We start from the raw sequence: 23,050 nt of genomic DNA, 5'->3' as shown, positions 1-23,050 counted from the left end.
GGTATATGGCAGCATTTGGCCTCACTTTACAACAGGGTATCGCCCATGAAGAGGATTTCCTTGGAAGTACAGATGCGGGTTATGAACCCTGCAAAGTCGTCGACGATGCGGGAGCATATTAACAAGCTGCAGGCTCTTCAGCAGGAAGTTCTTCAGGCTGGGAAGGAGATATCGTCAGAGGACATGGCCATCACGTTGCTGTCACATTTGCCCTCTTCGTACTCAGCATTTTACTCGTCTTTGATTACCAGTGGCAGGCTTAGCACCATCACGTGGGAGGAGCTTGTGCCCATGGTCCTGGACCAGGAGGAACGATTCACGAACCCTCCTCAGGGTGGAGGTTCGGAGGCCTTAACTGGCCAACGGTCGAAAGGCCGTAACTCGGGCAAAGGGAAGGCTTCATCGGAGAAGTCTTTTGAGAAGAAGTCCGACGCTGACCGCGAGAAACTGAAGGCAGAGAGAACCTGTAATGATTGTGGCGAGAAAGGCCACTATTGGAGGCAGTGTCCCAAGCGGAAGACCGAGAAGGGTGAAGATTCCTCAGTAGCAATCATGAAGACTCCGGCTATTGTGCACCTGGAGGTGGACACCGATGTTTCATTTTCTTCAGGCAGGGAGGAGATTGGAGGACTCTCCGCAACGGATACTCGGGAGTGGATTCTCGATAGTGGTGCTTCCAGGCACATGACTCCTTCCCGTTCCGGTTTACAGGATCTCTGCAGGCTTTCTGGTCATATTCTTACTGGGGATACATCCACTATCCCAGTTCACAGTGAGGGCAGGATGGAGATAGTTCCCGATGGCAGAGGGGGGAAGCATTCCTCCCAGGTGTTGTATGTTCCGGCACTTGGTTTTCATCTGTTGTCAGTGCATCAGGTTTGCAAGACTGGCATACGAGTGGAGTTTGATGAGCATTTTGTTGCTCTCCGGGACAAAGCAACAGGCCACGTAGTTTGGGAAGGCGGAGTGGAGAATGGAGTTTACAAGCTTTCGCCAGTTCGCTGCCCCCTTCCCCAGTTCGCCACTTTGCCCGCCTCCCCCTTCCCCAGTTCGCCAGTTCGCTGCCCCCTCCAGTTCACCACTTTTCCCCCAGTTCGCTGGTCCCCTTTTCCAGTTCGCTGCTCGCTGCCCCCTTCCCCAGTTCGCCAGTTCGCTGCCCCCTCCAGTTCGCCACTTTTCCCCCAGTTCGCTGGTCGCTGCCCCCTTCCCCAGTTCGCTGCCCCCTTCCCCAGTTCGCCACTTTGCCCGCCTCCCCCTTCCCCAGTTCGCCACTTTTCCCCCAGTTCGCTGGTCCCCTTTTCCAGTTCGCTGCTCGCTGCCCCCTTCCCCAGTTCGCCAGTTCGCTGCCCCCTCCAGTTCGCCACTTTTCCCCCAGTTCGCTGGTCGCTGCCCCCTTCCCCAGTTCGCCAGTTCGCTGCCCCCTTCCCCAGTTCGCCACTTTGCCCGCCTCCCCCTTCCCCAGTTCGCCAGTTCGCTGCCCCCTCCAGTTCACCACTTTTCCCCCAGTTCGCTGGTCCCCTTTTCCAGTTCGCTGCTCGCTGCCCCCTTCCCCAGTTCGCCAGTTCGCTGCCCCCTCCAGTTCGCCACTTTTCCCCCAGTTCGCTGGTCCCCTTTTCCAGTTCGCTGCTCGCTGCCCCCCCAACGTTTCCCCACCCACCCTTGCTCAGGCCCCCAAGGCAGCAACATAACTCTCTCTCTCTCTCTCTCTCCTCCCTGCCTGTGGGAAGGACTGCAGAGTGATTTGGAGGAATGGCCCCGAGTCTCCAAGAGAAACTCGAGGCCCTAGAGATGGCAATGAAGGCATTAATCAAGGAGAACAAGAAGACATCCGATTCCAACCTCAATGAGGTGGAAAACAAACTACACAAGCACATCATAGCTCTCGAAGCACGGGTCACGAACCTCGAACAAGAGAACACGGCACTCAAGGAGGAGGTGAGTGCATTGAAAGTGGAAATGGTAGCCATCAAGAATGCTGAGAAGGAAGAAGGGGAGATCAATGACAACACTCTCACGGCCATCAAAGAAGAGATCTCCAAGGAGATCACAAAGGACATGGAGGGAAAGCTCGAAGCCAAGCAGTCAGGATGGGTCGAGGTGGTGAAGAAGAACATCCGTAAAGAAGTGAGGGAGGAGACTCAAAGGGAAGAAAACCAAATCATCCACACCACCATTGAGGAGGAGAAGATGAGGCATGCCCGCCGCCTCAACATTCGAGTCACAGGTATAGCCGAGACACCCGACTCCACTCCCGAGAAAGATGGACAGCTTCTATGCATGAAGCTCGGCTACAAGGAAGAGCACCCTCTCCCCTTCACCAAAGCATGGAGAGCCGGGAAAGACTCAACACGCAAGCGAGCCCTCATCCTACAGTTTGCAGGAGAGACGGAGAGGGTCACCTTCATGAGGAAGAGGGTCATACTACGGGGTTTAGAGGGAGCTCCTATTTTCTTGGATGATGATCTCACGAGGATGCAACTTGAGCATAGGAGAACTTGCATGCCACGAGTCTTACACGCGAGGAGAGAAGGCAAGAAGGCCTTCTATCGAGATGGTCGGGTCATCATTGATGGCCGGCCCATGGATTAGCGGTTTGGGGCCTATGAGACACAGACCAGGCCACTGACAGAGATACACATAGCAGTATGGAACTGTAATGGTTCACTATGGGTGCAGCCTGGACGACTGGAGCATGTTATGGTGGGGAGAGACATCATACTTCTGACAGAGACACATCAGAGCCCAGAGAGAGGGCTACCTCGAGTAGAGGGATTCCAGTGGGAGTCAGCATACAGGAGGACCACACGCCAGGGTACCTCGAGAGGGTCGGGGGGAGTAGCAGTCCTATTCAGACGGGAGCTACAGGGGAGACTGAGAGTGGTAGCACAGGATCCAGAGGCCAGATACATGTGGATCAGCTTACAGCTCTCACAGGACAGGGTTATATACATAGCTCTATGTTACTTTTCTCCATCAGGATCCTCCTACGTCATTACAGAGGACATGCCACAGGAGGAGGAGATAGGAGCCTCGCCATACACTTGTCTGTCAGAGGAGATTATGCATTATTCTACACTAGGGGAAGTATTTCTTACGGGCGACTTCAATGCCCACACACAGAGCAGACAGTGTGAGGTGTATGACTATGATGACATGGAGATCCTCCACCCTGTGGATCCAGAGGAGATAGGGGCTAGTCGGGCATCAGAGGACACTGGACCAGACAGAGGGCATTATGGGGACCACTTACTAGAGTTGGGAGCCAGGCATCGTCTCGTTATTTATAACGGGATGCTACAGTGGCCGGGATCAGGAGGGCTGACATGCTTCCCACATGGGGGTCATACACGGACCGGAGGCACGGTGGTAGACTACATTATGGGGTCTTTGGAGGCATCACAGCTTGTCACATCATTCTCCATTCCACCTCGTCCTATTGGGGCAGATCATACATACTTGGCATTTTCACTAGCCGGATCACCAGTATCACCAGCCCCCCATATACCGACGCCACACACTACCATCTACTTCACACATGACATGGCAGACATATACACTGGCAGAGTAGAGGATGGGCTCCTACTCATGGATCCCCTGGCATCTATGGATACCATTACAGCCCAGCTCGCATCACTCCTACACACGGCTGCATTACAGAGCTTCCCACATCGTGTACACTCAGGAGAGCCTGCGAGACCTGGGACTATGCCCCAGAACAGATGGTATGATGACGAGTGCAGAGCCCTATACTCACGACTCCGCATACAGAGAGCCTTGGGAGCCATCACAGAGCAGGAGTCGAGGAGAGAGATGAGGAGACTTACTCGCCGCAAAAGGCGGGCCTTTGCAGAGATACAGGAGCTAGAGATCTTTCATTTCTTCATGAGTAGAGATAGCCCTGTCTCATGGCGGCACTTCAGAGAGCCCCGGACCCCGACACCTATTGCAGACCCACAGACATGGCACACATATGCAGAGGGTCTATACCATGTCCCACAGCAGCCACCTATACCTCAGCCACAGGAGCCTCGACCTACCACAGCTAGCTTCTTTACCCACTCGATGGTACAGGAAGCTATCCGCCGCCTACAGCATGGACGGGCCGCCGACCATATGGGCCTGCAGGGTGAGCATCTCATATATGCAGTAGATTCTTTAGCTCCTTTTCTTGCACACCTGTTTAACAGGGCACTAGCAGAGGGTTTGCCTGCGGAGTGGACGATGCACACCATTGTGCCGATTCACAAAACAGGGGATATGCTCGATCCGAGCAACTACAGGACGGTTATGGTTGGCCACGTGCTAGCCAAACTCTATGGTGCAGTGCTGGAGCAGGAGCTTAGCTTATATGCTGAGCGAGCAGGTTTACGCTCATCAGGGCAGGCAGGCTTCAGGAGAGCTTTCTCTACCACTGACCATGTATTCACTTTGACATGTATGATTGATCAGGCCAGAGTGAGGAAGAGAAAGCTCTATTGCTGCTTTGTGGATTTCCGCAAGGCATTTGACACAGTACCACGAGAGAGGCTCTTTCAGCGCCTACAGTCTCTTGGCATACCAGCAGATATGACATGGGGCATCTATGCATTATATGAGCAGGTTTTTGGGCGAGTCAGATGTCCAGGAGGTATGTCCGAGACTATTGCTAGCACCATTGGTGTGAAGCAAGGATGCCCACTTTCCCCCACGCTATTTGGGTTATACATTGATGAGGTGGCTGACTTCATTACACGGGGAGGCGGAGATGGAGTTGATTTAGCAGGTACCTCAGTACATATTATGCTCTATGCTGATGATATTGTATTGGTGTCTGAGTCCCCAGGTGGTCTCCAGCAGCATCTACATGCACTCCATGATTTCTGCACACAGAGGGGTCTTACTGTGAACCTTGGGAAAACCAAGGTTATGGTCTTTCATACATCGAGACAGGGCAGGAGTCAGCTGACATTCACTCTCGCAGGATGCCAGGTGGAGGTGGTGACATCATACGTGTACCTAGGGGTTACCTTCTCTGCAGCAGCCACACGCTTTACCATGGGTTCAGCAGCCAGAGCTAGATTGACACGGGGATATGCAGCATTGGCTATGCTAGAGAGACAGTGCCACCAGGCGCATTTTCAGGAGCCCCGGACGAAGGGGTGGCTATTTGACACATTAGTCACACCGGCATTGATGTATGGAGCAGCAGTATGGGCGCCAGGCCTTGCTACTCATTGGTGGACACAGATAGAGAGACCACAGGCCCTCATGATGGCACGCATGATACGCAGCAAACCGTCAGTACCTCATGACATTATCCGAGCAGAGTTTGCTGCGCCTCCTATGATGGTAGAGGCCATATTTCAGACTATATGCTTGCTAGACAGATTCAGAGAGATGCCACAGGACAGATTATCATACAGAGCTTTTCAGGCATCTAGACAGTTGGCTGAGGCAGGAGACAGAGGATCATGGTATGCACAGGTCACACATTGGTTCTCACAGCATGGCCTAGACATGGATCATCTACCACCATTCCAGTATGACAGGGATGCACCACATATCCGTCTCTCTCATAGTGAGAGGAACAGAGTATTGAGACAGGATCTATGGCAGCTCTATACACGAGAGACATGGATATCGCCTACACAGCCTCTTCCACCGAAGATGCTATACTACAGAGATCACTTCATGAGTATCACTGATGATGGATTTATAGAGAGGCCTAGATACATGGAGGGCTTTTTACCACACGGCTCCCGAGTGGCTATTGGTCAGCTCAGAGTTTCATCACACCGATTGGAGATTGAGACTGGCAGAGCAGCACGGATCCCCCGAGAGGAGAGGGTATGCAGATTGTGCAGAGAAGAGGTGGAGAGTGAGGAGCATTATGTATGCAGATGCAGAGCATATACAGCCATCAGAGAGAGATATCCCATTTTATTCAGAGAGCCACATTCCCTACGCCAGATCTTTGAGACAGCAGACCAGCGCATACTGGGGAGATACATTCTAGACATACAGCGCCACAGAGAGACATTATTACAGGCTCAGACAGCTCCAGAGGGGGGGCGACAGACACAGATTACTACATTTTTTCAGAGATCCATACCCCTCCCAGCCCCTACACGGCAGGGAATTACTCTCCAGAGAGCAGAGACACTTAGAGCCCGCAGGAGACAGAGGACACCTGGCTTTCGGACACCACGCCTATACCAGAGAGAGATGACAGAGATCAGAGCTCAGTTTCACAGAGAGGGTGCGGAGCGACTGGCTCGCTTCAGAGCACACCCAGGCATGTTCTTCAGGGAGCTGTGGACACCCCCTTCACTGATGTATACCATTTTATACCCCCAGTATGGTACAGGATGGAGCTAGCTAGGTTGCATATCATGATTGTATACTCCATGCATATAGCTTTGCATTCTCCTAGTAATAGAGCTCCATCCCCTGCACACCCAGATTCAGCTTTTTTATTCAGTACTTTTTCATTTTGTTGGGATGACAGAGGATACCCCATACAGGTCCTCCGATTTGTCTCATAGGCCGAGTTCGGTCTTTTGGAAGACGTTAATAAAATCTTTCTTTCTTTCTTTCTTTCTCTCCCAGGTCCTCAGGTTTGTGATGAGTGGCAGTCTAGTAATGGCCACTTAAGTGTGGATACGCTGCAGGTGCAGGCTTTCCGGGACCAGATGATGGATAGCTTGCCAGTAGATGGCAGCAGTTGGCAGGAACTTTCCAGTACTGATGTTGGTAGTTCTTGTGTTCGTCAGTCAGAGGAAGCTGAACAGGTCACTTATGCTCTGATGTCTCGTGGTATTCGGGACAAAGAACCTCCAGTAGCTGAGGATGTTCTTTCCACGGGGACCTTTCGGACAGCCAGGCAGGTGGCAGGTGCTTACTTGCAGAAGGAGGTGGTTTCTCCAGGCTTTGTGGTTCCGGATTCAGAGGGGGTGGTTGACAGGTTTCATCAGGTTTCCAGGACTTGTGTGTGCACCGTAACAGGTGTTGATCCTTGTGAGCAGTGTGATGCCTCTTTTACTCAGAAGCTGTATGGTTCATTGATCTGGTTGATGGACACCAGATTGGACGGGAGCTTCCTGATGAGGCTGTTGAGCTCATGGTTGTGGATGACTCTTTGGGAGGCAGGATTGCGTTTCCTGTGGTTTCTGCGACATGCGAAAGATCATGGACTCTTGTACACAGGAGGGGGATTGTTGGATGGAGTCCGACTCCACGGATGGTTGGGAAGGAGATCCGGACACGTGGAGATCTACTTCAGGCCCAGGAGCAGTTTTATGGAGCAGTAAGAAGCAGTCATCTTTTGCCTTGTCGAGCACAGAGGCAGAGTACCGGGCTGTTTGTGATGCTGCTTATGAGGTGGTGAGGATGCAGAGGTTGCATGGCAGGTTTGGGCTTCCACTGGAGGAACCCATGGTCATCCAAAGGCACTTTGTTCATGAACAGATCGTTGCTGATGACATCTTGCTAGAGTTCTGTTCGACGGAGGACAGTCGGTGGACCTCTTCACGAAGTCGCTCTCTCAGGATTTGCTTAGGCGGCACCCCAGCTCCCAGTGGTTGGTTTCACAACCAAGAGCTGAGAGGGGGTGTTAGAAGTCATCTCCTGTCTAGATTTATACACCAGGGCCTTTGTTGTGGGTGTGCCCACCCTTATCAGGTGTTTTATCATTTTTCCTCACTCCCCGCATTTTTCCCCTATTTTTCCCATTTTTCTGTGGCTTGGGAGACAGCCCTGAGTTGGCAGGAGGATCCATTTGCTGGCCGACTACATCAGATGTGTGTACTGGAGCTGGCCAACTGTACTTGATGCAGTCGTGGACCCTCAGAGCTGGCCGACTGGCTGCATGCTGCTGGCCGACTGTAGATGCGGTCGTGGAGCCTTTTTCAGCAGGCTGACTGCACATGTGGGGGCATATAAATAGGCCCCCACCCCCATACCACTCATTGTATCATATTCGGGATATTCTTGTGTATATCAGAGTAGAGTTACACGCCTACATCTCTCTCTCTCTTGTGCTGTTTTTCTGCATGCGTTTTTTGCTCTTGTGTTCCCAGATCTGGTTATCATCTCCGCTGTGTATTCTGACAGAAGCGGTATGGCTCGACAAAGAGTTTTGCGAAGACTTTCCGGCGTTATTGACGGATTATTTGGAGGCTATGCAGCTTCCGTCAAGTTAAGCAGAAGGGGATGTCACGTGCATCCCGCACTTGGATGCCACGTAGACATTTCTGTACAGAAGGTGCAGGACCTGGGATGGTGAACTGGTCCCATGTGAGCCCAGTCCGGGATGAGTCAACCAGGGATCCATCTCAGTTGTACGAGGTCAAGTGTGCATTGTCCTACACAGGAGTCTAAGGTCAGGAGTGCACTGTCCTGCACGTGAAACAGTGCGAGTCCGTGCTGTGAGTCTCCCTCTGGAATGATGTCAGTGCCTCTGTGTATCTGGTATGGTACTAGATGCCAGATCACTGAGGAGTTAGTGTTTAGAGCAAGGGGCGCTACCCCGGGTCTTTGTGTGGGCATGGGGATGGTGTGAAATCACCATAGTTACCACGGAACGTCGTTCCGCCTTCCTGTAACGCCGGAACGCCGTTCCGGGCGAAGGCACGTTCCCTGAACGTCCCGAAATGTTCCGATTTTTTTTTTTTTTTTTTTTTTGCTTGCAGAAATGTATGTTCATGTCTTGGGGGAGCAAATATTATGAAGCATATTTGGCTATCCGTATACAAAAAGTTACATTTTTTTGTGTCATATGCTGACATGTCATATGACGTGGCGTTCCGCGACGTTCCCGATCCGCTCCCGTTCTAGAATCCGACGTTCCCGGAACGTTCCCGTTCCGCGGTAACTATGGAAATCACCCCCATGAGGGCCAAGAAGGCCCAAGCTGAACCCACCAGCCATGGAGGGGCTGTAGGACAGCCCTAGGACAAGCTAAAGGCAGATTCCAGGAGTATAGAGCCTTTGCAGGGCTGTAGGGCAAGTATGGGGCAGCCCATACAGGCTGCCCAGCCCTAAGGATGATTGCAAAAGCCTTGTCCAGCCCATCAGAAACAGGCGCATCACTTTCAGCCTGTTAGGAAGAAAAACGCAACATTTAATGTGATTTATTTCAGCATTTTATGCTGAATTTCCAGTCGTGGGAGCATTAAATGCTGGCCACCTGCAGTAGAACTGGCCGACTGCTCATACTTGAGTAGTATAAATAGAGATGGCCACAATCCCATTCATTCATCTCATTCTCCACCAAGAGCTCAAGCATAAGAGGCTAGACAAAGCCAAGGGAATTGCTAAGCAAAGGGGTGGAGTACCGCAGGTCAAGGGTAGAGTTTTCTCAGCCAAGAAAGGTCCAGAATTCTGTATTTTCTTTTCAGATTCACATCATTCTAATAAAGCAAATACACCATCCGTGGTGGGGGCCCTACAGAGGGTAATTGGGACCCAATACTGTGTCCTCTCCATCTCTCCCTCTCTCTCTCTATTTTCTGCACATCTTTTTTCAGTTGTGCGTTAATTTCCGTCGCGAAAAGAGTACTGAATTCCGAGTATTGAAGTTACCGATTCTTCTCCGAAGCTTCTGCATGTTACAACTAGTCATCAACATGCTTTCTGCATAATATTGATGCTCAGATCTGTAATAGAATAACATGCTATATATCTTCTTGATGGCAATGTGTTAAGATGCTGTAAACCAAGGTATGTGCTTGTAAACAGTATTTTCTCAACACTTTTCTTGCTTCCTTTATTTCTAATACATCAAGATTTATACTAATATGTGTAGATTGTGCTACTCCAACAGATTTGTAATCTCTGTTTAGCTTCTTTGCAAGAAAGTATCAAGATCAGAAAGATTTGATCAAGAATCACTTACTGTTTTATTTCTGTGTCAAGATTTGATTTCAACACAACAAACTTTGCATAATTTGTAAATTGCTCTGTTTTGCACTATAGATTTGCACCAATCCTTGAAAATATGTATCAACTACACATAATCTTGAAATCTGCACCAAGATTTTACACACTTTCTTGAAACTATATCAAATTTATGCACAGCAATCTTGATTTCTACACAGCAAACTGTACTCTGCATAAACTCTGCAATCTGAATACTTTGCATAGTTTGCACCAGTCTTTGAAAACTGTAATGAAATTTCTGCACAACTGCTTCAGCAACCAAACTTCTTGTAAATCTACTCCAAGAACTCCAAGATTTTAAAAAATAGGATAGAAATAGAGACTTAATGGATTAATAATTAGTACTGTAAGCTCTCTAAGCAAGATAATGTAAGAAAATCCTTCAATATTGGTTGCTAAAATCTCTATAAACCCTAATCGAAAATCAAGAAAATCAAAATCAAGAAGATCAAGAAATCAATCAGTAAAGTGGATTAGGGTTTTGAAAACAGTGTTTAATGCAATTCAAAAATGACTAACAGAAATTTCATTGCTAATCTTGTCAACAAGAAATTAGCAAATATGAAAACTGTGTAAAAATCAATTTCGAAAATGATTAACACTAATCAAGATTAAGAAATTAAATTTCAAAAAACTGAGTTAACAGTAATCCGAAAATGATTATCATTAATCAAGATCAAGAAAATGCATTCTGAAAACTAGATTAGGTGTAATCTGAAAATGATTATCACTAATCCTTCCTAAGCAAGGATCTAAGCCAAGGGCTCTGATTCCAATGCAATGAAGGAAACCTAAGGATTCCACTCATTAGCATGGAGTACACACATATCCCACTCATCATAGGGAGTAGCACCTATTACTCATAATGGAGTACACACATAGCTTCTCAAGAGGGAAAAGTCCACCATGGAAGCTTAGAGCTCCAAAGAGTAAGAGTACTCATGAAAGTATAATGATCAAAAAGGATACAATGTCCATGAGCCCTATGCCTTATATAGGGGCTCCCTAAAAGTACACATGTAAATGTCCCTAAGCCCAAGTGCCTAGGCCCCATTCCCCATGTGCATGTGCACCCAAACCTACTTCATTACATTTGTTTTAGTCAAAAGATAAGGTTGTAAACCTACAAGAAGGCATGTACTTAGTATATCAATCAAATCCTGATCATCGAGTCGAAGGGGTGGCTATTTGACACATTAGTCACACCGGCATTGATGTATGGAGGAGCAGCGGTATGGGCGCCAGGCCTTGCTACCCATTGGTGGACACAGATAGAGAGACCACAGGCCCTCATGATGGCACGCATGATACGCAACAAACCGTCGGTACCTCATGACATTATCCGAGCAGAGTTTGCTGCGCCTCCTATGATGGTAGAGGCCATATTTCAGACTATATGCCTGCTAGACAGATTCAGAGAGATGCCACAGGACAGATTGTCATACAGAGCTTTTGAGGCATCTAGACAGATGGCTGAGGCAGGAGACAAAGGATCATGGTATGCACAGGTCACACATTGGTTCTCACAGCATGGACTAGACATAGATCATCTACCACTATTCCAGTATGATAGGGATCCATCCTCTTCCACCGAAGATGCTATACTACAGAGATCACTTCATGAGTATCACTGATGATGGATTTATAGAGAGGCCTAGATACATGGAGGGCTTTTTACCACACGGCTCCTGAGTGGCTATTGGTCAGCTTAGAGTCTCATCACACCGATTGGAGATTGAGACTAGCAGAGCAGCACGGATCCCCCGAGAGGAGAGGGTATGCAGATTGTGCAGAGAGGAGGTGGAGAGTGAGGAGCATTATGTATGCAGATGCAGAGCATATACAGCCATCAGAGAGAGATATCCCATTTTATTCAGAGAGCCACATTCCCTACGCCAGATCTTTGAGGCAGCAGACCCGCGCATACTGGGGAGAATCATTCTAGACATACAGCGCCACAGAGAGACATCATTACAGGCTCAGATAGCTCCAGAGGGGGGACGACAGACACAGATTACTACATTTTTTCAGAGATCCATCCCACTCCCAGCCCCTACACGGCAGGGAATTACTCTCCAGAGAGCAGAGACACTCAGAGCCCGCAGGAGACAGAGGACACCTGGCTTTCGCACACCACGCCTATACCAAAGAGAGATGACAGAGATCAGAGCTCAGTTTCATAGAGAGGGTCATGAGCGACTAGCTCGCTTCAGAGCACACCCAGGCATGTTCTTCAGGGAGCTGTGGACACCCCCTTCATTGATGTATACCATTTTATACCCCCAGTATGGTACAGGATAGAGCTAGCTAGGTTGCATATCCATGCATATAGCTTTGTATTCTCCTAGTAGTAGAGCTCCATCCCCTTCACCACTCATTGTACTTATTGCACACTCAGATTCAGCTTTTTAGTTCAATACTTTTTCATTTTGTTGGGATGACAGAGGATACTCCATACAGGTACACCGATTTGTCTCATAGGCCGAGTTCGGTCTTTTGGAAGACGTTAATAAAATCTCGATGACACCAATTGGCCGACCATTTGGTCCATCTCCAGATTTTGTGTCTCGTTCACTTGAGGCCAGACAGGTGTCTCATGTGAAGAGGCCAGTATTTTGCTGACATGGACGGGAGCCAGACTGGTGCCACCCGTGTGTTAGCAGGATGGCGTCGTATGGACGGGAGCCAGACCAGTGCCACCCGTGTATGACCTGGACTGTGTTCGACCCATGGGACTGTCACGCCATGGAAGAGCCAGTATTCGTGCCGTGTTTTGCCTATGGGACTGTCACACCATAGGGAGACTCGTGCCTGGAACTGTGTCTTACCTATGGGACTGTCACTCCATAGGAAGACCAGGTTTTTATGTTTTATGTCGTGCCAGTTTTGTGCCGACAGATATTTTGTACTTGTTCCATGAACGGGAGATATGTCAATGTTACTATTTGCACATGCACACATGATTTGCATGTTTGAAAATGTTTTCGCATGACATGTATTTGTGTGTTTGCCTGCTTGACGTGTTACTTACTGAGCGGGGACGCCTGCCAGTGAGTCGTGAAGTCTGCTCTGTATTTTGACGAGTTTTGGTGCATGTGAACAGGTGGTAAGTATGTCGCACATATTGTTTTAATGTTTCATATTCTAACCTTTTATTTTATAAGGTTAGGTGTTCACATTTATTTAAAAGTGGGCACCCACTTAGGGGCCAAGGTGGGGAGCCCCACTTTAAGTGAGTGTGGGGGTGGGCATGGTCACCTACCCACACTAATCACCCACATGCAAGCGTGGAAATAACTAAAGTTAAACCCCACTTTAATTTTATAAAAAAAAGGGCTTTCACCTTCTTACGTAGACAACCGGCGACCATCTCTTCGCAAGCTTTAGGAGGCGGCTGTTTTCGAAGGCGGCTGTTGAATTGCTGCATACTCAACTATGCGACTCAACTAGACGACTGTCTGCAGCAACCAGCAAGCAACCAGACAGCTGAACCTCTGACTGTGGCTGTGCGCTTCCAGACAGGCAGCCCTGTGCGCCTGTTTCCAGCCAGCAGTACCCTACAGGCTGCGCTTCATTCACAGCAGGCACCTGTCCTTCCCAGCTGACGGTTGTTTTCTCCTTCCAATGGGCGGCTGCCTTTTCCTCTGCAGGCGGCCATAACAAGCAGGTTGTGCACGCTTCCTCCTTCTCAGGCTGCGCATACACTCTAGAGGGTTGTGGAACCTCTCCTTCTCCTCCTCTGCACAGTAGCTACCATCAACAGAAGGATACAAACGGCTGCACCTCCACACCATCTTCTTTCCTCCACGCTGCAGCCAGGCCTCTCCTCCCTTGCAAGTGGATGCTTCTTCTCTCACAGCAGGTGGCTGTGCCCTTTGTGGTGGTACTTGTTTTGGTGGTTCACCACGAGGCAACTGTTTCTTCAACAAGGGTGGCTACATCTTCTCCACTGGTGTTCTACAAGGGGATTTTGCATCTCCTGGGTGGCTTCATCATACCACGAGTATTGGTTCTCTATCAGCTATCCACAAGTAAGTGAATTTCAGATTTAAGTAAAGTATTTTGTGTTTAAATCTGGTAAGGGATTCCCGACTCCCTATACGGCCAACACCCGTTCGGTGCCGGGTTGTCCAAGCTCTATTGGAGAACCACGGTCCAAAGGTGCTGAGATGGGGAGAGCCAGGCGTTAGTACGAGAGCGCCTGTTTGTGCGTGGTCTCGGAACACCAGTGAGGCGCTCTCCGCTCCAGTGAAAGCACGGGACCGTAGAGATTGGACCACATTAGTGGTCATTCTGCTTCGAGCTTCTACATCGAAATTCGACTTCGAGCCTATTTGTTTGGTACTGTTTTCATATGTACATGGACATCATCTGGTTCTTGGAACCCATGGAGCATTGTATTCATTAAATACTCCCAATAAATATATCATATATTGAGGGGGGGGTCGGCCCGTTCCGGCCCCAGTGCTGGTGTCCATCTTTCCATTTCATTTCATTTAAATTTCAAGTTGTATTAAGTTGTCCATTTCAAATTTGTGGTTTTAAAGTTGTGCTATTAAGCGTGTGGGTGTCCAACGGAGTCTTTCCCACTTGACAGGATCGGTTTCATTGGTATCAGAGCACGGTTGTTTCCCTCTTCCTAGTGGGAAAACGAACCTGTGTACTGGACATCCCGCTTTTAGCAAACTTAAAACACCCTTTGGAAGTGCCTAATTCGAGGGGTCCATCTAGTGCCTCTCGTGGGTCTGATGCCCTGCGAGGTAGACACAGGCCCCTTGAAAGGGTTATTGATAGTGAATCCAAGGGTCAACTGTCTCCAGGAAAGACAGTTATGCTTGAACAAGAGCCCGATGCTATGAGGGCTGAAATGGAACATATGAGAAAACTTTTGCAGGCTCAAGAGCAAGAGTTAAAGTTTTTGCATGAAGATCCCCATCTGCAAAGTGCTATTGAAGCCAGGAAGGCTGATGCTATGGTAGATGTAACTTTTGAATCAATGGCTCGTGAAGTGGGCAAGAAACCAAGGGAGTTGGCACTTGCCTATCTCCTTCGCAAAGGTGATATCAAAGAGGGGGATGACGGAGAGCTGAAATTCAGAAGTCCACCTCGTTTGAAGCATGGAGATCCCGCGTCTCAAAGGCTGAAATCTTTTATGCAAAAGGAAGAGGTGACAGTCACCTCTCGACATGCATCTTCTCCCCAAGGCACTAAGCCTGACAGATATATGTATGCCAGTGCTCATGGAGGGCATGAAAGTCACATGCATGCAAGACATGTATCTCATGGTGACAAGTCTACTTCCAGAAAAATTTTGCCTTCTGAGTTGTCTCATGGAGAGAAAATGCCATATGCAGGTAAGTCACATGCATCTGAGTTTCGAGTTCGTGGAGCACATGCCACCGTGCCCCATGAAACTTCTATGACAGCCCATGGAGCCCATGCAGATAGGGCTACCCCGTTGGATAAGGGGAAAAGAAAAAGAGAAGACCATGAGCCTCATGCCAGAAAGCTCAAGGAATTCAAAGCAGGTGACAAATCTGCTAAATTTGATATTTTTCATGGTGAACATGATGCTTCTAAGGTGTTAGCATTTGTGGCACAGTTCGACATTGCTTTTAGCGATGAGGATTTCACAGAAAAATCAAAGGTGCGCCATGCTAGCATGTTTTTGAAAGGGACTGCTGCTCATTGGTGGATCACTGAAAAGATCACCAAGGATCCCATCTCCAGTTGGAAGGAATTCAAAGATAGATTTTATGCTCAGTTCTTGCCACCCAATGCGGAGCAAACTCTCACTCAAAAGTGGGACAGGCTGGAACAAAGAGACAATGAAAGCGTGCAACAGTATGTTAACAAATTCTGGAAAGTGTTGCTGGAAGTGACTCCCTTCATGCAAATCACTGAAGACGAAAGAAAGAGGAAGTTTCGTTCTGGACTACAACCAGCATATAGATCGGGCATTGAATTGCACCCGAAACATACGTTGCAACAACTCACAGCTTCTGCTCTTGCTACGGAGCAATTGGTGCTCAAGATTAAGCAGGATCAAGGAGGTTCCAAGGGAAAGGACAAGGCTGTCCCAAATCAGCAAAAGGGTGGACAGCCACCTAAAAAGAACTTCCGGGAGCCTTACAAGGGTGGTAAAGCTGAAAATAACACATCTAAAGAACAGGGCCCAAGAAAGAACAAATTCGGCTTAACCCCGGAGCAAAGAGAGCAATATACCAAGGATGGAAAATGCTTTTCTTGTGGTAGCAAAGACCACATGTTTCGGCAATGCCCAGATCGCAAATCAAAGCACGAGGATAAGCACACCAAAGCTAATGTACATGCAGTTCCTGATGTGCAAGGAAATACAGGTCATGATGCAAAAGAGCGAATCGTTTGCAAGGCTTGGGGGCAAATCAAGGATCAGCCCGCACTCTTTATGTTTGATGACTGTGCAACTGACAATTTCATCTCTATGCAAATGGCAGCTGCATTGGGTATTGAGGTTGAAAACATGGGACCTCAGATTGAAGCCGAAGCTGCATTTATTGGTAAAGAGGTGCAGGTTACCCCTTTGATAGGGAAGTTTCGCATCCATATCCAGGGCTACCTTGATAATGAGCATTTCTTAGTTGCTCCACTGAATGGATGTGATGTATTGTTGGGCAAGCCGTGGCACCATAGGCTTGAGCCCCGCAAAGACTACAAGTCTAATATGATTTCTTTTATGCATAAAGGCCGCATGCATTTTATTGATGCTGGCAAAGAAGGAGATTCCATCCCACTTGTATCACACATCCAAATTAATAAAGCAATGAAAAAGAGTCTTTCAGCGTACTCGGTTTTTGTGCGTGATAGTCTTGTGCCAAATCATCAAAATGTGGATGCTATGTCTAATGATAGGCTGAATTTTCTTAATGCATTCAACGACTGTTTTGCTGACTCGTTGCCAGGTGAATTACCTCCCCAAAGGCCCGAAGATCACCGCATAGATCTTGTGCCAGGTAGTTCTCCACCTAACAAACCCGCATACCGAGTGAGTGCTGCACAACAAGAAGAAATAATGAAGCAGGTAAACGAGCTTTTAGAGAAAGGTTTGGTTCAGCCCAGTTCCTCACCTTACTGCTCTCCTGTGCTTCTTGTTCAAAAGAAGGACGGATCATTCCGTATGTGTGTGGACTATAGAGCTTTGAACAAGCTTACCATCAAGAACAGATTTCCAATTCCACGTATTGATGATATCTTGGATAAGCTTGATGGTTCGGCTTGCTTTAGCAGACTTGATTTGAAGAGTGGTTATCACTAGATACGCGTGGTGCCACAAGCTGTCCATAAGACTGCATTCAGGACAGCCTTCGGATTATATGAATTCTTGGTAATGCCTTTTGGTCTCACCAATGCTCCTGCTACTTTTAATCGTATGATGGATAGGATATTCCGACCCCATCGCAAGTTTACAGGAGTCTTCTTTGATGATATCTTGGTTTTCTCCAAGAATGAGCAGGAACACAGAACTCATTTGGTCACAGTGTTCGAAGAGTTGCGGAAGCATAAACTTTTCGTCAATGCCAAGAAAAGTGAGTTTTTCCTTTCAGAGATTCATTATCTGGGACATATTGTATCCAAGGATGGAGTTACAATGGATCCTGCAAAGATAGAGACTATTCGGAATTGGCCCGAATTGCAAAACGTACATCAAGTACGTAGTTTTCTGGGATTATGTTCGTACTACAGGCGTTTCATAAGGCATTTTGCTATGATTGCCACTCCTCTACATGATCTCACGAAGAAGAAAACTGCTTTCAAATGGACTTCAAAGCAACAGGATGCTTTCTTGCAGCTCAAGCATGCGATCATATGTGGTCAAGTATTGATTGTTCCTGACTTGCACAAGTCATTCGTGGTTGAATGTGATGCTTGTGGTGATTGCATAGGAGCTGTCCTAAATCAAGAAGGGCATGCAGTTGCATACGAGAGCCGTCGTTTACATGATGCTGAGCTTCATATGGATATCTATGAGAAAGAGCTCTTGGCTGTAATTCACGCCTTAAAGATATGGAAACATTACCTTCTTGGGGCTGAATTTGTAGTCAAGACAGATCATCAAAGCTTGAGATACTTTCTATCTCAAACCAAGCTTTCAGAGAAGCAGATGAGAATGGCAAACTTTCTTTCCATGTTTCATTTTCAGATTGTGCATACTCCAAGAAAGAAAAATGTGGTGGCCGATGCACTATCTAGGAGGCCTTATGTTGCTGCAGTCTCAGTGGCCTCTCATGGAGATCTATCTGCTATGAGAGATTTGTATCATTTGGATGCTGATTTTTGCCATATATGGACTGATTTGATGGCTGGTCATTCACATGCCTCTTATGTTATCAACGAGGATTATCTCATGAAGGATAATTGCCTATGTGTAGTAAAGGATTTGCGTCCAAAGGTTATGGACGAATGTCACGCTCCACCTTAGGTATTATGCCTACTACTCGCATGATTCAGAGGTATTTCTTTTGGCCAAGCATGCGTAAAGACATTGAGGCTTATGTGCGTGCATGTATTACTTGCCAAAAGGTGAAATTTGATAGACAAAAGCCTCCAGGTTTGCTTCAGCCATTGCCTATTCCCTCGCAACCTTGGGAAAGTATCACGATGGATTTTATTATGGATTTGCCTAGATCCCAGCATGGGAATGATGCTATTTGGACTATTGTGGACAGATTTAGCAAGCAAGCTCACTTCTTGCCCGTCAAGAAAACCATCAAAGCTGATCATATGGTAAAGCTTTTTCTTGCAAATATTTTTAAGCATCATGGTATGCCTAAATCCATTGTTGGGGATAGAGATCCCAAGACTACAAGCCTATTTTGGAGGGCTTTATTTGATAATATGGGTACTAAGCTTGAGTTTTCATCAGCTTATCATCCCCAAACGGATGGCCAAAGTGAAGCTGCAAATTCAGCTGTGTTGGATTTATTGAAATGTTATGTGGCAGATCAAAAGACTGCATGGGAGAAGTATCTTCCACTTGTTGAGTTTGCCTACAACAATACGATCCATGCTTCCACAGAAAGGCTCCGTTTGAGATTATTTATGGCAGAGTGGTCTTGCCACCCATCCTTCGTACTAAGGATGAGATTTTTGCAGCTGATGAATATGTTCGTGACTTGGATGTTGCCTTTGGTCAGGTGCGGACAGCCATTGCAAGATCTCAGGATAAGCATAAAATGGCTGCTGACAAGCATAGAAGGGACATGGAAGTCAAAGAAGGTGATTGGGTATTGCTGAAATTTGAGAAGGCTAGGCTTCGGAAGAGGCCAGGACGAGAAGGATCATATCCTAAGCTTTCTCCTCACTATTATGGACCCTTCAAGGTGATTCACAAAATCAATGAAGTGTCCTACAGGCTTGCTTTACCTAGTCATTGGAAGATTCACAATGCTTTTCATGTGAGTCTATTTCGGAAATATGTGGGGCCAGATCCTGATGAGCCTGTCACAGAAGATCCGCCAGAAATTGAAGAGCTTGAGGAGATCCTCCAGCCAGAACAGATTGTTTTTCACAAGGAGAGAGAGCTACCTGCAGGAAAGCTTTCCAGGAGATACCTTGTGAAGTTTAAGAATTATTTGCCTATTGATGCCAAGTGGGTAAATGAGGATTATTTTGCAGATTATCCGCAATTGTTGCAGGCATATCTTGAGGCTTTTCAGTTGAGGTCAACTCTTTAGAAGCCCGGGGGGATGTCACCAATTGGCCGACCATTTGGTCCATCTCCAGATTTTGTGTCTCGTTCACTTGAGGCCACGCAGGTGTCTCATGTGAAGAGGCCAGTATTTTGCTGACATGGACGGGAGCCAGACTGGTGCCACCCGTATGTTAGCAGGATGGCGTCGTATGGACGGGAGCCAGACCAGTGCCACCCGTGTATGACCCACAACCGGCGACCATCTCTTCGCAAGCTTTAGGAGGCGGCTGTTTTGGAAGGCGGCTGTTGAATTGCTGCATACTCAACTAGGCGACTCAACTAGGCGACTGTCTGCAGCAACCAGCAAGCAACCAGACAGCTGAACCTGACTGTGGCTGTGCGCTTCCAGACAGGCAACCCTGTGCGCCTGTTTCCAGCCAGCAGTACCCTACAGGCTGCACTTCATTCACAGCAGGCACCTGTCCTTCCCAGCTGACGGTTGTTTTCTCCTTCCAATGGGCGGCTGCCTTTTCCTCTGCAGGCGGCCATAACAAGCAAGTTGTGCACGCTTCCTCCTTCTCAAGCTGCGCATACACTCTACAGGGTTGTGCAACCTCTCCTTCTCCTCCTCTACACAGTAGCTACCATCAACAGAAGGATACAAACGGCTGCACCTCCACGCCATCTTCTTTCCTCCACGCTGCAGCCAAGCCTCTCCTCCCTTGCAAGTGGATGCTTCTTCTCTCACAGCAGGCGGCTGTGCCCTTTGTGGTGGTACTTGTTTTGGTGGTTCACCACGAGGCAACTGTTTCTTCAACAAGGGTGGCTACATCTTCTCCACTGGTGTTCTACAAGGGGATTTTGCATCTCCTGGGTGGCTTCATCATACCACGAGTATTGGTTCTCTATCAGCTATCCACAAGTAAGTGAATTTCAGATTTAAGTAAAGTATTTTGTGTTTAAATCTGGTAAGGGATTCCCGACTCCCTATACAGCCAACACCCGTTCGGTGCCGGGTTGTCCAAGCTCTATTGGAGAACCACGGTCCAAAGGTGCTGAGATCGGGAGAGCCAGGCGTTAGTACGAGAGCGCCTGTTTGTGCGTGGTCTCAAAACACCAGTGAGGCGCTCTCCGCGGAGTCCAATGAAAGCACGGGACCGTAGAGATTGGACCACATTAGTGGTCATTTTGCTTCGAACCCTTCACTCTCTCTCTCTCTCTCTCTCTCTCTCTCTCTCTCTCTCTCTCTCAAACCTTTGTTCTCTCTCTTCTCTCCCCCATGACTCACTACTTTTATCAAGGTGCACAATCGTGAAGGGTTTCTTGGTCTCTTAGGCCTTGGCCTTTGAGAATGATAGGTTGGGGTATACTACAGCAAAGGGGCAATTTCAAAATGGATAAGGGGTGTGTGTGTGTGGGGGGGGAGGGGGGGCACTTATTATGAGTTCAAACATACGTTTAATGATAAACCTAGAACTAACCTTAAAGTTTCCTTTACACCGGCACCCAAATACAAAAATCTAGATTCCAAGCGTTCCATTAAGGCGTCTCTCCCTTCAGGCTCATGTTCAAGCCTCTTGTGGGATCCGTCTCCTCGTGTGACGGACTTTAGCAAGGGGCTTAAAAAGCTGCCAAACCAAGTTAAATAAAAAGTCACTTCAACCAACCACAAGTGCTTTACCAATGCAAAACTATCATTCCACACAACATTACATAAGAATTCAAATGCCAAATAACTATAAGACCCACCTATGACCATATAAAACATTTGATAACTCGTAGAGCTCAGCATCACTTGCCAATTCAAGTACAGCACGGAGATCTCGATCTGATGATGCTACACCCACCCTCAATCCCCAAACCAAAACTTGATAAGAAGCTTTCAAGCCTCTCTCTCTCTCTCTATCTCTCTCTCTCTCTCCTACATTGGGTACCATGATGCAATGCCTTGTGCAGGATATTTTAGGGTGATGTGAGAGCTTGAAACTCTTTGTATTGGGATCGGCTTTGGCATTTCAGCTCTTGTTCCTTTCTTTTATTTTTAGTACCCATGATGTATTCCATGGACATGATGTAATCTTTTGGTCTCATAGGTCATTTTGGCCTTTTGTAGACGTTAATTTAACTTTGTCTCTTTCTTTCTCTCTCATCGGGTTCCAGATCTAAGACATGCTCCATCACCATCAAGCTACCTTTCCTCGAGACGTAGCTGAGGGAGACCTCTCGGCCATCTCATTAGCCCCATGCTTGATATTTTGGAGAGTGGTGTACCATCTATTGGGATCAGATGCATAGAGATATTTATTTATTTAACACACACGTGTGCGTGTGCGTGTGCGTGTGCGTGTGCGCGCACGCGCACGCGCACACGATAAGATTGGGGTCCTAAAACAATTGAACAAATTGAAGGGTACACTCAAACGGAGTTAGCCAAGATCATAGCAGCTCGGAAAGAAGGCAAGTGGACAATCTATCGTGAAGATAGAGCAATCATCGAGGATTCTGAAAACGCAAAGAGAACTCCAAGCCAAAACATTTACCATGTGAATTCTAGTGGAGGTGATTGTAATTTATACTTGACGTTGCAGATTTACTAGTAGATTAGTAGAATGTTTTTCATGTATGTTTTTCTTCTCTGGACTATAGATTTAGCTCAAGACCGTCATGGTCTTTCAATTATGTACTTGTCTCGTGTAGATAAAGCAAACCGTATCTACTGAAATTTGTGTGTGAAAAATTGAGCACGCTGAAGTGAATTCGACACGAATAAACCCTGTCATGCAAGCTAAAGAAGAACTTATAGAAAGACAATGAGCAGAAGTAACCTGTGACAATCATGGGATTCCGCCGATGGATGCATTTGGATGCTCTTTGGCATGTACCCAAGAACCTGGTGGTAAAGCTACTAACCAGTCGCGCTTTGCCAGACTGAGGACGCGACGGTGCAAGACGAAGAAGTGTGCAAGGGCTGCGAGCAGACAGCTGTGGAAGGGCCTCCATAGAACCCCCAACCAGGTCCAGCTTTCATACCATTGCAGGTGTCTGAGGAGTGCCACACGAACCCATGCCCACCCTTAGTGCCTATCGCCTTTTTTTTTTGTGCGACTTTGGGTATGGAGGCATTTTTTAGTTAACTCTAGAATTCAGGAAAACATCAAAAGAAATCTCAATACCCTTATCGTAGCAACGTGTTTAGAATAATGATAATTATTTTAATGGTCCTTGGATTCCTACTAAGGTTCTAGAGAGATGGACATGCACAGATCCCTCCCTCACTGCCATCATGGTAAAGGCAAACTCTAAAAGAATGAGTAACCATCTGGGGATGTGCGCCACGTGATGCAAGGCTTATTCACCAAATAAAGCAAGGCTTGATATGGTCAATAAAGAAACAAATTTTGTAGCATACACCATGGCTAAGGCCTCTCTCTCTCTCTCTAGTGGTATAATTGATTTCAACAC

The 23,050-nt window shown here is 47.5% G+C and overlaps 1 protein-coding gene across 7 annotated transcripts in view; it reads right to left on the bottom strand.

The window, feature by feature from the left end:
• LOC147623521 (uncharacterized) overlaps nt 1-22,710 on the bottom strand; it is a 64,522-nt gene extending 41,812 nt beyond the window's left edge. The window contains exons 1-3 of one of the 7 annotated variants that reach the window (XM_086821705.1): nt 22,414-22,709; nt 21,338-21,425; nt 21,070-21,216 (exon numbers count right to left, since the gene is read on the bottom strand). In XM_086821705.1, coding sequence (XP_086677831.1) covers nt 21,070-21,216; nt 21,338-21,425; nt 22,414-22,588 — 410 coding nt within the window. In that variant the 5' untranslated portion in view covers nt 22,589-22,709. Of the gene's footprint in view, nt 1-21,069; nt 21,217-21,337; nt 21,437-22,413 lie in introns of all 7 variants that reach the window. The other 6 variants (XM_086821706.1, XM_086821703.1, XM_086821702.1 and 3 more) reach the window with 6 other exon arrangements.
• Between the last annotated feature and the right edge of the window lie 340 nt (nt 22,711-23,050).

The sequence above is a fragment of the Cibotium barometz genome, chromosome 27 (assembly GCF_041138505.1).
Source record: "Cibotium barometz isolate CiBa-2024 chromosome 27, ASM4113850v1, whole genome shotgun sequence".
NCBI lineage: Eukaryota > Viridiplantae > Streptophyta > Polypodiopsida > Cyatheales > Cibotiaceae > Cibotium > Cibotium barometz.
Note: the sequence above shows the minus strand (reverse complement) of the source record. Positions and strands in the feature narration are given on the sequence as shown.